Source organism: Rhinolophus ferrumequinum, chromosome 15 (genome assembly GCF_004115265.2).
Source record: "Rhinolophus ferrumequinum isolate MPI-CBG mRhiFer1 chromosome 15, mRhiFer1_v1.p, whole genome shotgun sequence".
NCBI lineage: Eukaryota > Metazoa > Chordata > Mammalia > Chiroptera > Rhinolophidae > Rhinolophus > Rhinolophus ferrumequinum.
The window spans coordinates 44,515,177-44,532,930 of record NC_046298.1 but is presented as its reverse complement, the minus strand read 5'-3'; the positions used below and the strand labels follow the sequence as shown (position 1 = coordinate 44,532,930).

The following is a 17,754-nucleotide window of genomic DNA, read 5'->3' as shown; positions in this document are numbered from 1 at the left end:
GCTAATTTCACCTAGCATAGTTCCCTCCAGTTTCATCCATGTTGTCACATATGGCAGGATTTCCTTTTGTATGATGGAATAACATTCCATTGTGTGTGTTTGGTTGGGAAAGGGGGCTGGGGCCATGTGCTATGTATGTGTGGTTGGGCCCATGGAGGGAGGGAGAGGGGGAGAGAGAGAGAGAGAGAGAGAGAGAGAGAATAATGGAAAGGGGTTTGGCCCATGGTCCAAAGGGGGAAGCGAGAGGAGCAGCAGCGCATGCGTGGGCGAAGGACCGGTGCTTGTGTGCGGGTGTGGAGAGAGGGGGGGGAAGGGTGTTGAAGAAGGTAGAGTGGCAGTTGCATCCGCTAGGTCACGTGAGAGGCAAGCGAGGGGAGTGAGGCGCATGCGCAGAGTAACTGCAGGAAAGGCTGCACCGAGGGCAGGGAGCGTTCCTCCCTCGAGCAAGCCTCGCGAGGCCCGAAGGTGCCTGAGATGGTCACTGGATTTCTCCGTTGAGGCTTCTTCGCCCTCATTTTTGCCTGACTGACCAGACTGAAGAGCCCAGGCCTCGAGGGTAGAGTGAGGATGACTTGGCCCAGGGAGCAGGAATGTTCAGAGATCTAGAGTCTGAGGCTGGGCGTCAGTCCCTAGGCGTAACAGGCCACCCAACCAGAGCCTCCTGGCTGCCCCAGGCTCTGTGGAACTGAGGTATCAAATAGGCCTGAGAAGTCCCTCCTTTTTTCTCCCTTAGGACTCGGGAAGCCGGCTTCAGCCTCTTTGCTCACCGAATGTGACTTTGAGCCAATCCCAAAGCCCAGCTTTCTCCGGGCTCCGCCATCAGCCCCTGCGCATTGGGACACCCATTGGTTCAAGCTCCCAGACCGCAGACACCGGGTCCAGCGCCATCACTGGCCTGTTAGGGACAAACTGTAATTTCGAGCGCCTTGAGGAACTTGGACACCGGCCCCCTCCTTACTTTTTGGAAGTTATAATTCCAACGAAGGAGGTAAACGGGCGTTTCTGGGAGACCCAAGCACTCCCCAGGGGGGCATGGGCCCCGGAGAGCAGTTGCGGGACATGATATGGTGGGTCTTGCACGTTGGGCCACCACCAGGGCCTCTCCAGCCTGGGAAGAAAGATCTTCCAGGGAACTAGGCTTTATAGGTGTCACAAGTGGCCAGTTTGCAGAGTCTCAGGTTGCCAAAACTCAATTCTGTCACTGAAAGGTCAGATTTACCAATTTACCAAAACCCCCAAAAGTTGTGTTAAGGAATACACTTTCTGAATGTGTTCAAGAAAGGCGGATATATTTTTCATGAGTACAGTTTTCGTTTTTTAGTGGAATACAGAGTCAAGGTCAGTGTTAACGACATGAATTATGAAAATCAGAAGTACTCTTTGTTATTTTGAAGTATGTTACATTTAAGCTGCTGGCCAAATATCTAGCAGTAGTGAAGATTTGTGCTTCTTAGGTAAGCTGCCAACTGTTAGGTAAATGTCTCCAGCTTTCTCAACTTGGTTAACTTTTGAATGAATTGAATTAAGATTTCTGCTTTTCTATTTATCAACCCCTGCTCCACCACCACGACCAAAAAAAAGGAAAGTGAAGGCCATACAGAAGAAGTCACTATGGACACTCTTTAGAGTTATCTTATTTGATTTTGTGTTGATAATCTGAGGCTCTTAGTTGCTTTTCCTATCTTTAGCTGTTGTGACATCATTTTCTTCTGGTGTTTCTCCTAATTCGCTGGCCATTTCTTTGTATTTTTAACATTCTATATAATGAAAGAGAATATACATCCACAAAAGTGCATAGAACATGTAAACAGCCTTTTAAATGAAAAATTATAAAGTTTATATCTGTGTAACTGACACCCAGATCAAGAAATAGAATATTTCCATGACTCTGGAAGATTTCCCACTATAAGTTCACAATCGGGACCCCTTTCCTCCCTTTTAGAGGTAACTTCTAGTTTTGTGATAATTATGTCCTGGCTTTTCTTTGTACTTTTACCATGTATTTATGCATCTCAAAACTATATAGTTTAATTTTGCTTCTTTCTGAACTTGGACTCATTCTGTCAAATATTTTATTTCGTGCTTCTTTTGTTCAACATTATGAGGTTATATTGAGTTAGCTGTAGTTCCTTTGCTTTCTTCACATGTGCATAATATTTTTTTGACTATTGTACATTTGATTTGAGTTTATTCATTTGATTGTTGATGGACATTTGTATTTTGCAACTTTATGACAATTATGGATAATTTTGCTGAGAATCTTGTAAGAAGTGAAATAATGTAGTTGGTTAAGAGCTCTGTTTCTGAAACCAGACTGTGTCAAATTCTGACCCATTAGCTGTGTAACCTTGGGAAAGTTGTGTACCTTCTTTGTGTTTCAACGTTTTCACTTTTGTAAGATGGAGATACCGTGTTTCCCCGAAAATAAGACCGGGTCTTATATTAAGGTTTGCTCCATAAGATGCATTAGGGCTTATGTTCAGAGGATGTCATCCTGAAAAATCATGCTAGGGCTTATTTTCCGGTTTGGTCTTATTTTCGGGGAAACACAGTAACAGTAGTACCTCCCTCATAGGGTTTGTTGTCAAGAATAGTGTGATTTCAAAAATAAAGCATTTAGAACAATGCCTGTCACAGAGTAAGCACAATGTATTGTTATTATTACTGTATTCTGTTGCACAAATGAAAGCGTTTCTCCAGGGAATATACCTAATAGTAGAAATTATTGGGTCATAAGGTATGTGTATAATTTATTTTACTCCTAATACTAGGTTGTCCTCCAAAGTAGTTATCACAATTTATACTACCATTAGTTGAGGATGTGGCTTATTAGTTGTTCTACATCTCATCAATCCATGACATTATTAGACGTTTCTATTTTTTCCAGTCTGGTGGGTGTACATTGGTATTTCACTGTTATTTTAATTGCCTTTCCCTGATTATTAATGAGATTGAACGCTTGTTAAAATACTTATTGGCCTTTCGTGAAGTGCCTTTTAAGCCTCTTACCTGATTTGTTCTTTATATCTTTTGAGTATTAATCCTTGGTTATGTAGGTTGCAGACATCTCCCATTCTATAATTTTTCTTCATATTCTCCTTTTTGGGTCTTCTGATGAAGAAGTTTTTATTTTAATGTAGTAAAATGTATCAAATTGAAAATGTATGGTTATTGCTTATTGTGTCTTTTATAAGAAATATTTTATTATACCAAGGTGGTGTGCTTCAAAGGGCACCATTCACATAGTAATTTTGTCCCTTGGAGTAATGTGAGACAATGATCCTCCATTCTCTTATATTTTTTAGAATTTTATAGTTTTGCTTTTCACATTTACTTCTTTTGTCCATCTGAAATTGATTTTTGCATGTTATTGGAAGTAGGGGTCAATTTCTTTTTTTGCTGTATGGATACCCAATCATCTCAACACCATTTATTAAGAAGTTCACCATTTACCCACAGGTCTGCTAAGGTACATCTCTCATGTATCAAGACTCCATATATGCATGAGTCAGGTTTTAGGCTCTCTATTCTGTTCCAATAATCTATTAGTCCCTGTCTCAATTCCTATGTTCTTACTACACTTGTCTAACAAGGGTTAATATTTGTTAGAGCATGTCTTCTCACTTTGTTTTCAGGAGTATCCTAGATATTTTTTGGCTTTTGAGTTTTCAAATAAGTTTTCATGTCAAGGTTAAGGTGAATGAGAATTCCTGGTGCTCCACATTCTCGCCAGCATGTGGTGTTATTAGTGTTCTGGATTTTGGCCATTCTAATAGGTGTGTAGTGGTATCTCATTGTAGTTTGAGCTTGCATTTCCCTAATGACATAGGATGTGGAGCATCTTTTCGTATGTTTATTGACCATCTGTATATCTCTTTTGGTGAGGTGTCTGTTAAGGTCTTTGGCCCATTTTGGGTAACAGTCCTTTATCAGATGTGTCTTTTGAGAATATTTTCTCAGTCTGTGGCTTATCTTCCCATTCTCTTGACAGTCTTTCGCATGGCAGGTTTTTAATTTTAATGAAGTCCAGCTTTTCAATTATTTCTTTCACAGATTGCACCTTTCATGTTGTCATTGTAATCCCCAAGGTCCTCTAGATTTTCTTCCACGTTATCTCCTGTGTTATTTTCTCTATATGTTATCTTCTAGGAGTTTTATAGTTTTGCATTTTACATTTAGGTCTCTGATCTATTTTGAGTTAATTTTTGTGGAGGGTGTAAAGTCTGTGTCTAGATTCTTTTTTTTTTTTTGCATGTGGATGTCCCGGTGTTCCAGGACCATTTGTTGAAAAGACTATCTATGCTCCGTTGTTTTGCCTTTGCTACTTCTTCAGAGATCCGTTGACTATATTTATGTGGGTCTGTTTCTGGACTCTGAATTAGATCAATTAGATCTAATTGTCTATTCTTTTGATCTAATTGTCATTCTTTTGCCAATACTACTACTATATTTCTTGATTACTGCAGTTTTATAGTAGGTATTGAAGTCAGATTTTATCAGTCTTCTAACTTTGTTCTTCTCCTTCTGTAAATGTCAGTTATATCCAGTTGATTGTTGATGTTGAATTTGACTATATCCTTACTGATTTTCTGTCTGCTGATTTTCAGTCTTTGTTGTCTTTGCTTTTCAGTGTTTGAGGTTTCTATTGTGATATCCTCAAGTCTTCCTCAGCCATGTTCAATCTACTAATAAGTCCATAATGGTATTCTTCACTTCTGTACAGTATTTTTTTAATCTATCAGTCCTTTGGTTCTTTCTTAGGATTTCCATCTTTCTGTTTACATTGCCTATCTTGCATGCTACCTACTTTATCCATTAGGGCCCTTAGCATGTTAATCATAGTTGTTTCAAATTCCCAGTCATATTATTCCAACATCCCTGCCATGTCTAATTCAGATGCTTACTCTGTCTCTTCAAATTGTGTTTTTTGCCTTTTGATATGTGAAAAGGATTCCCAGACTCAATTTCAATGTGTGTGTGTGTGTAGACGTCCCCACAGCAACAAGCAATTCTTGACACCAGCAGGGTATCCAAGACGTCAATTGAATTCTGACACTATCTACTCAGAAACAGAATCGGATTCCATGGGTAAAGGGCTCAGTCCCACAAGACTGCCCTCCACTTCAGACACCAATTGTAAGTCCAGGTTGTTACCTTTGCTTCTGACCAACCGGCTACAAATTGGAGGTTCCAATGACCCCCTCCAACTCAGGTTGCCAATCACAAGTCCAGGTTGTATTCTGTACTTCTGACTGACTGACTGACTATAAATCAGAGTTTCTCCTGACCCCGTCCTTGGGTTCAACTGATTTGCTAGAATGGCTCACAGAACTCAAGAAAACCTGTTTAGTCACTAGATTATTGATTTATTATAAAGGATATTAAAGAATATGAATCAACAGCCAGATGAAGAGGTACATAGGCTAAGGTCCTAAATGAAGGAGCTTCTGTCCTATGGAGCTTAGGGCCTGGCAAGGTAGCACATGACAGCGTTCTGGTTCCCCAGCATGGAAGCGCTCCGAAAAAGAGGGCTCACGATCTGTCCTATTGGGTTTTTATGGAGACTTCAATCTGACTTCTGTGTCTAGTATCATTTTTAATTTTTAATGTTAACTTATTGATACATATTTTTCTTATTAAAGTAATATGTATTTTTTAGATAATTTACTGAACTAAAAATCAGAGAAAAGGATATAAAAGTACCTGTACTCCTATTGTCTTCTATACATTGATGTATTTTCTTTCAGCCTTTTCTTTCATTGCATTTTTTAATGTAGTAGAGATAGAACTTCAGATAGAAATTTGCATCTGGGTTTTGCTTTTTTAACCTATCATTGAATTTTAAGCATTTCCTGAGCGACTGAGACCTCTTTGGACACTGTGTGTCTCACAACTGATTATCCCTGTGACCCAGACCTGCCAACATTGCCTTGACACCCACCTGCTGCCTCTGCTCTTGGGTCGCATGCCCGTTCCTCTGAAAGAAAACCCCGTTGCCCTCTCTCTTCCCCCCTTCCACATCTCATTTATTATTTTCTTTTTTCTTTTCCAGCGCGCTCCCTGCCCATTCTCTTGTAGAGTATTTGAGGATCCAGAGAGGCGAAAACACAGAGAGCAGAGAGGAGAGAGGCCCCAGATATGAGGTAGAGCACATCGTCTTGCTGGGGATAGAGCAGCTGAGGGCGAAGAGGCAGACAGAGGATAACCAGCTTAACAGTCAACAGCTAATCATTTCAGGCAGTGAGAAAGGCTATGAAGAAAAGTGAAAGTGGGTAGGATAGAGAGAGTGGTGGGTAGGTCGGCTGCTAGCTTAGATAGGTGGGCGAGGAAGGCATGTCTGGTGAGGTGGTATTTGAGCAGAGACCTGAGTATTTTGCAGATGAGAAAGCTCAGAGAGGGAAAACAACTTTTCTAAGGTTGCAAGGCAGATCTAGTATTAAATTAGTTTCTTTGGTTCAAAAGCCCAATACAAATGGTAACTCCCTCTGTAGAGAGCACACCTCAGTGTTTTCAGAAACTCTTTGAGTGGGATTCCTGACTGGCATGCCTATCTCTACCCTTATCCCTTGCACCAAAACATTTCTAAGAAGCGAAAGTTATGTAACGGGTGTGTGTGTGTGTGTGTGTGTGTGTGTGTGTGTGTGTCTTGCTTTGAATTTCAGTGGTGGTAGGGACAGAAATGAAAGGTTTGCTTTAAGGAGGTGTTGAGGATTATTTTGGAACTCAGTCATTCCTTAACTTTAAAATCTAAAATGTAGTTTTTGGTGTCATTAAGGTCTACTCAGGAAGGCAGACCCTTCCTTGAAAAAACGGAAGCTGCTCCCGAGAGTCTCCCTGGAAAGAAGATAGAGTCCCAGTCTTCATGGGAAACATTATCATTTACTGAGTCAACACTTTTAGAGAATTTCCCAGAAAGGCAAACTCAGGAAAACAAGGGCATAGCAGCTGACGCTGTGGTGGCTTGGCTTTCAGAGGCCACGGCTTTGGAGGCCCAAACTGGGAAGTCTCAGGCCTGGAAGACTCCAGCTTGTGAGGTGCAGGACAGGTTCAACCAGCTCAGGCAAACCTCTGTTTCGAAGGTGGAAGCTGCCCAAGTCCTGAAACAAGAACCCTTACCTGAGAAGGTGGAGGTGTCAGAGGAGGAAAAGAGTGAGGTCCTTTATACCCGTCCACTCTGGTCCAACAGGGTTGAATACATCCTGGCCCAGGTGGGCTACTCTGTGAAGGCAATCAGTTTTTGGAATTTTTCCAACCTGTGGCTTCAAAATGGAGGTTGTAAGTCTGGGGAGCAGGAATCATGGACCATAAGGGGCTAGCAAGACAGAGGCCTGTCCAGGCTTCAAACTCCAAGATCTCTGGGATCTGTAGATGCTGGAGACTTGATACTCTTTGCAGGATAGGAGCCAGGTGCCTGAAAACCTAAGATCACAAGAGGAGTAGAGATGCAGGGTATCTGAACATAAGGATGGTGGGACTAGAATCCTGGATCAGGGCTCAGGATGGAAACTGTGTATCTGGATCTTCCAGGAACTGGAGACTAAGAGACTGGACACCGGGCTTGTGGGGGATGTAGAAACAGTTGAGGCTTGATGCCTGAGGCCCTGAGGGAGGCCACTGGTGGGGAACATGTTTTACTGGACCCCAGAAAAAGTCCAGGCACTGAAAAGCCACATGGTTCTCAGAGCCCCTCCTTGAATCCCCTGCACAGGGTGTTTTCTCATCATATACGTTGTCTTGCTCTTCTTGGTCGGTGTTCCTCTCGTCTTTCTGGAGATGGCAGCTGGTCAGAGGATGCGTCAGGGCAGCCTTGGTGTATGGAAGATCATCAGCCCCCACATTGGTGGGGTGGGGTATACCAGCTTCATGGTGAGGAGCCCTGGGCTGCCCAGGCCTACCCTTTACAACCCACGCCCTCCCAACCCTTGTCCTGGAACGGGTCCCGTGATTTCACTTCCCTGGGTCAAGTCTCTTCAGTTCCCCAATCCTCTGTCAAATCCCCTCCCTTCTGTTGGCCTACCTTCCTTCCCCTACCTCCAGAATTCGTCATGCTTCCTAGGTGTGCTTCATCGTGGGCTTGTACTGCAATGTGTACAATGCCTGGATTCTCACCTACTTGAGCCATTCCTTCCAGTTTCCTGTTTCATGGGCGCGTTGTCCCCTACTGATGAACTCCAGTGACTTTGGTGAGGAGGTAGTGAAAGAGGAGGAGAAAGGGAAAACAGAGAGGTGGGAGGGAATTTGGAAGAGGAGAAAGGAGTGAAGAGGGATAAAGAAGAGGAAGATAACAGAAGGAAGAAGAAATGGGAGGGGAAGGAAGAAAGAGATGTGGGGGAAGGAGTAAAGAAGAAGGGAAGGGTCACCCTGTCTAGCAAGCATGTCGAAAACCAAATATCCCCAGATCCTGAATGTGCAAACACAACGCCCTTCCTATACTTCTGGTACCGGGTGGCCTTGAAGGTCTCAGACAGAATTGAGGATGGTGGATCACCAGTCGATAGTCTGATCCTGCCGTTCTTGGTGTCTTGGTGTCTTGTTGGTGCTTTCATGATTAATGGGCTCAAGTACATCGGGAAGGTGAGCCACTATTTTTGGATTCCTTAACATCTCAGATACTTTAGCCCTCACCTGACATTGTTACTCATTGATCTTCTAATTTCTCACTCCCTCTGGTCTTTCACTCCCGCTAGCCCTTGAACCCTGCTGAAAGCTGTCTTCTAACTCCTCCTTATTTCTGACTCAAAACTTTTGATCCCTGCTGACTATTGGTTGACCCCCCACTGGTACATGGTTGCTGATATGTCCCACTCTCAATTCAGGTAATGTATGTCTTGGTCCCAGTGCCCTATCTCATCATGCTTTGTTTCTTCATCCGGAGTCTGCTGCTGGACGGGGCAAAATTGGGCCTTGGCTATTTGGTGGCTGGCAAGGTAAGGTATATTTTCCTCACTCCCTGTCGGGCCTTAGAGGACACCTATTATCTATTCTTAAGTGTCCTTTCCCCATTATCTCCCTCTGTGTCCCCCCCCACCCCCATTTCTGTTAAGGTTCTTTTCTCCTTTGACATCTCCCTTTGTACTTGTCTTCTCCCTTTCAGATATCGGCTATGTACAGCGTGCATGCGTGGTGCCAAGCAGGGTTCCAACTCTTGTTTTCCTTGGGTCTCGGCTATGGCTCCATTGTGTCCTTAGCTTCGCACATGAAGCTGTCCAACAACTGTCTCAGTGATGCCTTTGTTGTGGCTCTCTTCAACCTGGGCGCCATGCTCCTTGCCACAACTGTTATCTTCTGTGTCGGGGGCTTCTGGGCCACCGTCCTCACACACCGCTGTAGTGAGAAGTAAGGCCAGCTCCTTAGTTGAGGGTCCCAACCCCAGGGAACTACAAAATCCAGAGACCCTAACCATCACACATCTCTACCTCCAGTGCAACCTCAGGTGCACGTGCGAGCCTTTACTTTCTCGTAGAGCAAAAAAAACAGTAGGATCGCTGTCATATATTATCCTTCTCAGTGTCTTTTTTAGCCCTAGAAATCTTCAAACTCAGAGATTGCCAACTGTGCCCCTCAGAGTACCGCCACAGAGATAGGCGAAAAGTAGCAAACATTCAAGTTTACTCTAGTCCCAGAGAGCGTCTAAGGCCACGTGGAAAACCTGCTTCCTAATGCTCTCATTCTTTACTGTCAGCTCCTGAAGTTAGGAATAGCTGTCAATCCATCGCATTCTGAGAGCCCCTAAAGGACGCTTGGAACTACAGTCTTTATTGTCTTCTCACCCCTATTTTTTATTCTGGAGGCATTAATCAAAAACATCCATCAGGCATTTAGAAAGTACTCTGTGGACTACAAAGGCTTAGGCAGGTGAAGCAGACCACACACCTTGCGTTCATTAAGTTTTCAGTTTTGGAGGGCCTCAATCAGAGACTCCAGCAGACAGCCACAAACTGATAACCGGTAGCAGGAGTGATGGGGAGGATGTCACTGGACTGGTCAGAGAAGGACTCCCAGAGGAGGCAACCCTAAGCTGAATTTGTCCAGGTGATCCTAACCCATGCAAGTAACCACCATTTTCTTCTAGAAGAAGCCTGAGCATATGCATGTGCACACATGCAAGAGTTCTCTAGGGTGTATACTTAGGAATGGAATTGCAAGGTAGGGTATACACACCTTTAGATTTACTGTATATTGTCTGATTTTCAAAGTGGTTTATGATGTGTGAAAATTCCCTGCATCCCACTTACTGCACAATATTTGAGTAAACTTGGTCAAACTTTAAAATGTTTGCCAGTCTGGTGGGAGCCTAATGTTATTTTTTAGTGTTTTAAAAAACATTTATTATGAGGTGTTGCATAAAACAAAATGTGCAGCATAAAGAGCTATGAAATAAACACCACCATATTAAGAACCAGTATGTCCCCAAACCTTTCCACATATCTCTAATTATAACTGTTTTCCTCCTTCCTAGAGGTAACCACTATCCTGACTTTTATGATAATGAATTCTTTGTTTTTCTTCACATTTTATTATCTATGTATGCATATGTAACCAATATAGTTTAGTATGTCCATTTATGTAGTTTAATTTGTTCATTTATACGTTCTCTTCGTATTCTTTCATGTTTTACTTCTTTCATTCAATATACGTTTGTAAGATTTATTGTTATGTGTAGCTCTAATCTGTGCTTTTTAATGTTGTGTAATGTACCAGTATATGAACATACCACATCACGCTTTATTTACCCGTTCTACTATTGATGGACATTTGGAGTCTTTCCTGTTTTTGGCTATTAAGACAATGCTGCTCTAAACATTCTTATACATAGAGTACCAAAAAAATGTATACACATTTTAAGAAAGGAAAAAAACTATTAAAATATGCTGATGGTAACCACTTTGAGCCCCGCTTGTAACTGCAGAAGTCAAACGTGACTTGCAGTCATCTTTTGTTATCGGTATATATTGAGCATCACAATTTTAATATAGTTTTTTCCTTTCTTAAAATATGTGTACATTTTTTTGGCACCCTTTGCGTATATGTTCCTCATGTACTACGTATGTGCATATTTTATTTTGCAAATATTTTCTCTCAGTCTGTGGCTTGTCTTCTCATTCTCTTGAGAATCTTTCCCAGAGCAGGCTTTTAATTTTAATGAAGACCAGCTTATCAATTATTTCTTTCATGGATTGTACTTTGGGTGTTGTAGCTAAAAAAGTTATCACCATTCCCAAGACCATCCAGAGTCCCCAAGAAGATTATAGGACAAACTTCTCCTGTAGTACCCCTTGGTCATAAATTCTCCAAGTTCATACAAATTCATGACCCTGAAGGTGGGTGCCTTCTAGGTTTCATCCCAGGCTCCACCTTACCCAGATCAGTAATGCTAGGCTAGTGATGCTCGTATCTGCAAGATAAGAGAAAAGGAGGCAGTCTCCTAAGAAGCCAAATGGTTCTATGCGATTCAACTCCTTATCCCCAGGAATGCTGAAACACTTTCAAGGCTGGTAAGCCTAGGGGAACTGCCTCCTGAGGCCCAGCCCCCTCCAAACCTCTTTGATTACCCGACCTCCATCTACACCGCCTGGCTCAACAGTCTTTCCCCGTCCATCAGGAGCATGGTCCTTAGCCACGTGCCTGAGTGCAGCTTACAGAAGCAGTTTTTGAAGGTCAGTAAAAATAGGTAAGCTGGGCCTAGGGTCCCTCAAAGCCTTCTGTAAAACAAATTTCAGCTTTTATTAGCACCAGAAAAAAATTCCAGAAGCACCAGAATAACCTGCAGCCCTGGTCATGCAAAGATCTATAGCTTGCAGAATGCCCTTCCGTGGATAATGCTAGGTGGATTGGTTTTCCGTGTCAGAGGCTCAGCTTAGAGATCTGATTTTCTCAGTGACCCAGGGCTTTCTGGGAGTTTTCCAGGGAAGGTAGAATGTATCTTTGTATTTTTGTTGTTGTTGTTAAGTTCAAGGACACTTTAACTCTTGACTTTTCGCCCCTTAACAGATTGGAAAGGATGCAACCTTTGCATTCCTGTCCTTCATCGAAGCCATGTCGTTCATTTCTGGGTCGGTCCTGTGGTCCATTCTCTTCTTCCTGATGTCTCTCGCCTTAGGGCTGAACTTCGTGATAGGGATCCTGCAGGGCATCATCACTCCTCTCCAGGACACCTTTTCTTCCTTCAGGAAACATACAAAGCTGCTCACAGGTACCTGCTCCCATCAATTACCCTGATTTCACTGCAACTCCAGTCCAACCCTGGTCTATAACCTCTGCTTAGCCCTTTTCACCCTGCCAGACCTCCAACCTTGATGCAGATTCAATGTTTCCGCCAGCGTTTGTCTTTGTGCTCATGTTCCTGTGCGGCCTCTTCGTCATTCAACCTTCAGGCTTCTACTACGTCAGAATGCTGAATGACTACTGGGTGATCCTCCCCGTAATCCTCATTATCACACTTGAAACCATGGCTGTGGGCTGGGCCTATGGGGCCAGAAGGTGATCGCTTGGGTCTATAGGGAAGGCTGACCCCTTTCTTGTTGCCTCAGTTCTCACTCAACTAGAGTGACGTAGGGACCCTTAACTTCGGGGCCTTCTGAGAAACCTTTTTATGAATGCATTTATTGAACATGTTTATTGAGTGCTTAATATGTGCCAGGCACTCTTTTAGTCATCGGGGATACTGCATTGAATAAAACAAACATGCCCGTACTCCACCACTTTACATTCTAGGGGTGGAGAAGACACTAACCAAGTGAACAAATAAAACTGTCAGGTGGTGCTAATGGACAGGAGAAAACAAAAGACGATCAAGAGTGGGAGTATGTACTGGTGCTAATGTAGATAGGATTTTAGGGAAGGCCTCTCCGATAAGGTGTGACATTTACACAGACTCCTGAATGAAATGAGGAAAGGAGCCATGACAAAATTCTGAGAAAGTATGTTTCAAGTAGAGGAAACAGTAAGTATCAAGGCAAGAGGAAGCATCATGCCTGGAGTTTTTGAGGAACAAAGAGATCAGCAAGGTTGGGATAGAATGTTACCCTGGTTCCCCAAAAATAAGACCTAGCCGGACCATCAGCTCTGCTGCGTCTTTTGGAGCAAAAATTAATATAAGACCTGGTATATTATATTATATTATATTAAGACCCGGTCTTATAGTAAAATAAGACCGGGTTTTATATTAATTTTTGCTCCAAAAGATGCATTAGAGCTGATGGTCCAGCTAGGTCTTACTTTTGGGGAAACACGGTAGGAGATGAGGCTGGAAAGGTAAGAGGAGAACATGGAGGGCCTTCTAAGCCATAGTAGGACTTAGCTTTTTGTGCAGAATGATAGAGAAGGCATCGGAGGGTTTTGAGTAGAGGAGTGACACATTCAGATTTCTTTTTTAGAAAGCACCTATGACTACTGTGTGGAGAACAGACTGTGAGGAGTGAAGCAAGGAGAACATTTGGGAGCTATTGTAATATTTCAAATGGCAACTAACAATGGCTTGGGCTCGGGGAGTAGAGATGTAGGTTGAGAGACATGGTTTAATTTGGCAAGGAAAAGCTGCCAGGGAAGAGGGAACAAGATAATCAGGGACAGGGACCTAGTGGAATGGGAGAGTGGGAGAAACCAAGTCACATGCAAGGGACTCCCGAGCCCCTTTTTTACCAGGCTGCTAGGGGGACATCCAAATGGTATAATTCAAGGGCAGAAGGCTCAGGTGGCAGCATTTTCAGGTGACAGTGGTTCTTGGTCAGTTCACTCATGTATAACTCACTCTACACATATCTCTGGGGACTTTCTCTGTGTTGGGAAAGCCTTGTGGGGCTGGGATACAAATGAATGAGAAATAGCTCCTCCTCTCAAAGAGAACAGAGCCCAAATTGGGAGATGTATATAAGCAGACAATCCCAGTTCAAGGTGGTTGTACTCTAGGGGCACCTGGAAAGTGTGGCCTAGAGGAGAGGGTGATTGGGCAGAGTCTGGACAGATGGATAGGTAGGCACAGAGAGAGAGCAGTATTTGAGGCCAAGGGACCCCACTTGTATATGTATTGAGATTGAGAACATGCATGAAAAGAAGCTGGATACATGGGCTGGGAAAAACCAAGAAAAGTTCAGTTCTCTGAGGGTCAAGTGTTAACTTTTTGGGGGTCTTGTTTGTTCACTACAGATGCCCAGCTCCTAGAAGAGTCCCTGGCACATCATAAACATTCTCATGTTTATGGAACGAATGGAAGGGTCTTGGCCTTTATCCTGAGGGCACTGGGTAGTCAGGAAAGGTTTTTGGGCAGTAGAGGAATGTTTGAAATTTTTTCCTGGGTTGGGATGGAAGACTGACGAAGGAGAAGATAAGAGGGGATGAGGCTTGAGCTGAGGCAGGGGTTTGGAAATGCGGTAGAATATTTGAAAGCTGCTAATGTCAGCCTGGCCTTGCCCCCCAAGGAAGGGTAAGGTGTGTCTGGGCCTGCCACAGTCTTGGGGCCCTTTCTCCCAGGTTCCTTGCAGAGTTGACGATTCTGTGGGATCACCCCATCCATCCCATCATTCGCTGGCTCTGGTGCTGTCTGTGTCCAGTTGTGCTGCTAGGCCTGTTGGCAGCCGTTGTGTATTATCAGTCTCAGATGACGTGGACCTATGTGTCCTGGGACTCAAGCACTGTGAGCTTCCCTCTTCATACCCCAGACGTTCCTGGGGTGGGGGGCAGATCTTTCAATCCACCTTGGCTTAAAGACCCTATCATATCATTCTCTGCTCCCCGAAGACTCACTAGTCCTCTGCCCTGGTAGCCCTCCCTCTCTTCCCTTCCACAGCTTTCCCTCTTCTGGGAGCTTCGATGTTCTGAACCCCTTTCCCTTCTCTCCACAGTCAAAAGAGGTGCTTCGACAATTCCCGTTCTGGATGCTTCCCATAATGATTGTCCTGTCCCTCCTCGTCATCCTCCCCGTCCCCATATACTTTTTGTATAGCCTCACCCATCCCATTCCCTTCAAATCCTCGAGCTCGAATAGGGCTGTCATATCCTCCACGTCCCTATCCCTAAGTATGCGTATAACGCCCATTAAAAAGGTCCAAAAGGAGGAAATCCTGCAAGGTAATAATCAAATTGCTGATTCACCTGTTGTGTGACGTCCTAACTTCATTCACGAGGCCTGACATCACACATCCCTCAAAACAGCTCTAGCAGGCAACTCTTGAATACCAACTTGGAACTACTGATGTCCTTGGACCCAGAACTCCTTTTATTCCCAAGGGTAGGAGCATTATTTGGGGGGCTCTTGGGGCCTGGCTTGGCATCCTCTTTCCTAGGCCCCTCTGGTTGCCACTGTCTTTGGGTTTTTCCCCTCCCTGTCCTCAGCATGTACACATATCCATCATATACATACATCGTCAGTGATGCCAACTGAACCTGCTTCTTAACTGGTCTGCCCAGCTCCTGGAATGGAGCTGGAGGGGTAATGCTGTTGGTCAATAAATCAGTCCACTGGGACTCCAAGCACCGGGTGTGAGCCATTCTGTTTTTATTTTCTATAAATGTCTCAGATGTTCAGTCTTCCTCTTGGAATCTTCCATTCCTTTGAGAGCTAAACTTCCAGTCCCAAGTTCCTCCCTTCTCCTTGCCGGGGTAAATTCAGATGCTAGATTGCTAGATTTGCTTTATCCAGGAACTGGCTTTTAGCCAAGAAAACCCCAGGAAATGGTGGCTTCAACAATAATATGGGAAGAATGTTAATGTGCTTGCCAATGGGACATAGTAAGCCTATCGTGGGCCTAAAAATTGTTGTTCAAAGAGTTTCCAAGACTGTTGTGGACTAAGTGACCCACACAGACTAAGTGATCTGTGGACCAACACACAAGCAGGTGTGGGAACTACCAAATTGTATTGCTGAGCCCACCAGGGTCCCATGTCTACTTGGTAAGCGACGTCCTTTTACCAACGGCGAAATCAAATTAATTTGTCTAGTGGATGAAAACTGAGTGGGTCTCTTGGGACTTGTGGGAAGGGTGACTCCACAACTGAGCTGAAAGTACTTTCAAAAAGTAGATGGAGTTAGTCAGCGCCTGGGGTTGGGGGCTGTGGGTAGAGATGGTTGGGATTCCCGAAGATCCAGGGAATGGGTTTCGTTTAAATGCTCATAGATCCCAGGATTTCCGATTGCTTAGCTCCCACAGGGAGGCTGCCTCTGCGCAAGTTTGGGACAAGAAAAAGCACACATCCCCAACCATTCGTTGATGGGCAGGACTCTAGGGGTAGGTGTGGTGAGTGGAAAGAGCAAAGATCACAGAAGTCCCTGGACATCTGAAGTTGCACTCTCCTCAAGCTAGAGGATCGGAGGGCTGGAGGCGCTGTGAACATCCAAGTCAGCACCCATTGGCTCCTGTACCTTGTAGCCCCGCCCCTCACGCTCGCCCCCGCCCCGCGCCCTATCCAAACGAACTGTCACTTGAAAACCGGTGTTACTGAGTCAGGTAAGATGGGAATCTGAGAGAGGAGGCAGCCCCCTTCTCATGCTCAAATAGCCTGAGTTTTCAACCTCCTTCTTTTTGGGAACCCAGGTGCTCATCCTTTCTGCTCCCCACCTCCAGTTCCAGCTTTGGGAGTAGAACCTGTGGGAGAGGTATTGAAAAGTAGGGGCTGACCGGATAAACCAATGGGAGCGGAAGGAGGATCTTGGTGTGTCCCCTCCTCCTCCTCTAGATTTTTCTCTCCTCAGGTCACTTGTTGAAAGTCCTTTGGCACCTAACAGCAGGGTTGTTTGAATTGGAGATACCTCACGTTGCTGTAGTGGGTACTGATTGGAGCAGAAGACTGGTTTCTGTCCTAGTACTTCTCTACATAGCTCTGGGGGTCCTTATTGTGTAAAGTCAGGTTTCCTGGCACCTTTGTGTGTGATGAGCGGGTTGTCTTTCGGGAATCTCTGGCCTTGTTAGGCAAAACGGAGCCCCGTCCCTTGGTAGGGTACCTTACACGTTTTCATTTTTATCCCTCACAAGACTGGTAGGCGATGCAGGTATTGTCATCCTCAGCCTTCACCAGAAGGCCCCAAAGAAAGGGGGATTCACACAGTGGATGAGGGGTAGAGGTTGACAGAGATTCCTGTCTTGTGGCTTCTGGCCCTTTTTATTTTGGAAATTTTCAAACACATACAAAAGAATAATAATGAATTACTTTGTACTCATCACCCATCTTCAATAATGACCAACGGATGACCAGTCTGGTTTCATCGCTCCTCAATCCACTGTAAGCCTCTCCATTATTTTGAAGCAAATCCCCAATTTATCATTTCATCTGTAGATATGTCAGTACCTGTCTCTAAAAAGAGTAACCCTTCAAAAAAAAAAACCTGGGGCTGGCCGGGTGGCTCAGGCGGTTAGAGCTCCGTGCTCCTAACTCCGAAGGCCGCCGGTTCGATTCCCACATGGGCCAGTGAGCTCTCAACCACAAGGCTGCCGGTTCAACTCCTCGAGTCCCGCAAGGGATGATGGCAGTGCCCCCTGCAACTAAGATTGAACACAGCACCTTGAGCTGAGCTGCCGCTGAGCTCCCGGATGGCTCAGTTGGTTGGAGTGCATCCTCTCAACCACAAGGTTGCCAGTTCGACTCCCGCAAGGGATGGTGGGCTGTGCCCCCTACAACTAGCAACAGCAACTGGACCTGGGAGCTGAGCTGCGCCCTCCACAACTAAGATTGAAAGGACAACAATTTGACTTGGAAAAAGGCCTGGAAGTACACACTGTTCCCTAATAAAGTCCTGTTCCCCTTCCCCAATAAAATCTTAAA

General features: G+C 44.4%; 1 protein-coding gene across 1 annotated transcript; it reads left to right on the top strand.

The window, feature by feature from the left end:
- Positions 1-222: 222 nt before the first annotated feature.
- On the top strand, positions 223-15,426 carry LOC117035399 (orphan sodium- and chloride-dependent neurotransmitter transporter NTT5-like). The gene is made up of 13 exons (XM_033129274.1): positions 223-291; positions 824-988; positions 7,080-7,272; positions 7,709-7,866; positions 8,057-8,183; positions 8,399-8,574; positions 8,817-8,927; positions 9,095-9,336; positions 11,471-11,657; positions 11,992-12,193; positions 12,321-12,480; positions 14,470-14,632; positions 14,841-15,426. The coding sequence occupies exons 1-13, from the start codon at positions 223-225 to the stop codon at positions 15,099-15,101; spliced, it is 2,214 nt and encodes a 737-aa protein (XP_032985165.1). The 3' UTR covers positions 15,102-15,426.
- The last annotated feature ends 2,328 nt before the right edge of the window (positions 15,427-17,754 follow it).

Coding starts and splice junctions, on each gene's coding strand:
- LOC117035399 (XM_033129274.1), top strand. CDS start 223: ATGGTCCAAAGGGGGAAGCGAGAGGAGCAGCAGCGCATGCGTGGGCGA. Junction 8,575..8,816: donor GGCTCAAGTACATCGGGAAG/GTGAGCCACTAT, acceptor CTCTCAATTCAG/GTAATGTATGTCTTGGTCCC. Junction 11,658..11,991: donor TACAGAAGCAGTTTTTGAAG/GTCAGTAAAAAT, acceptor GCCCCTTAACAG/ATTGGAAAGGATGCAACCTT.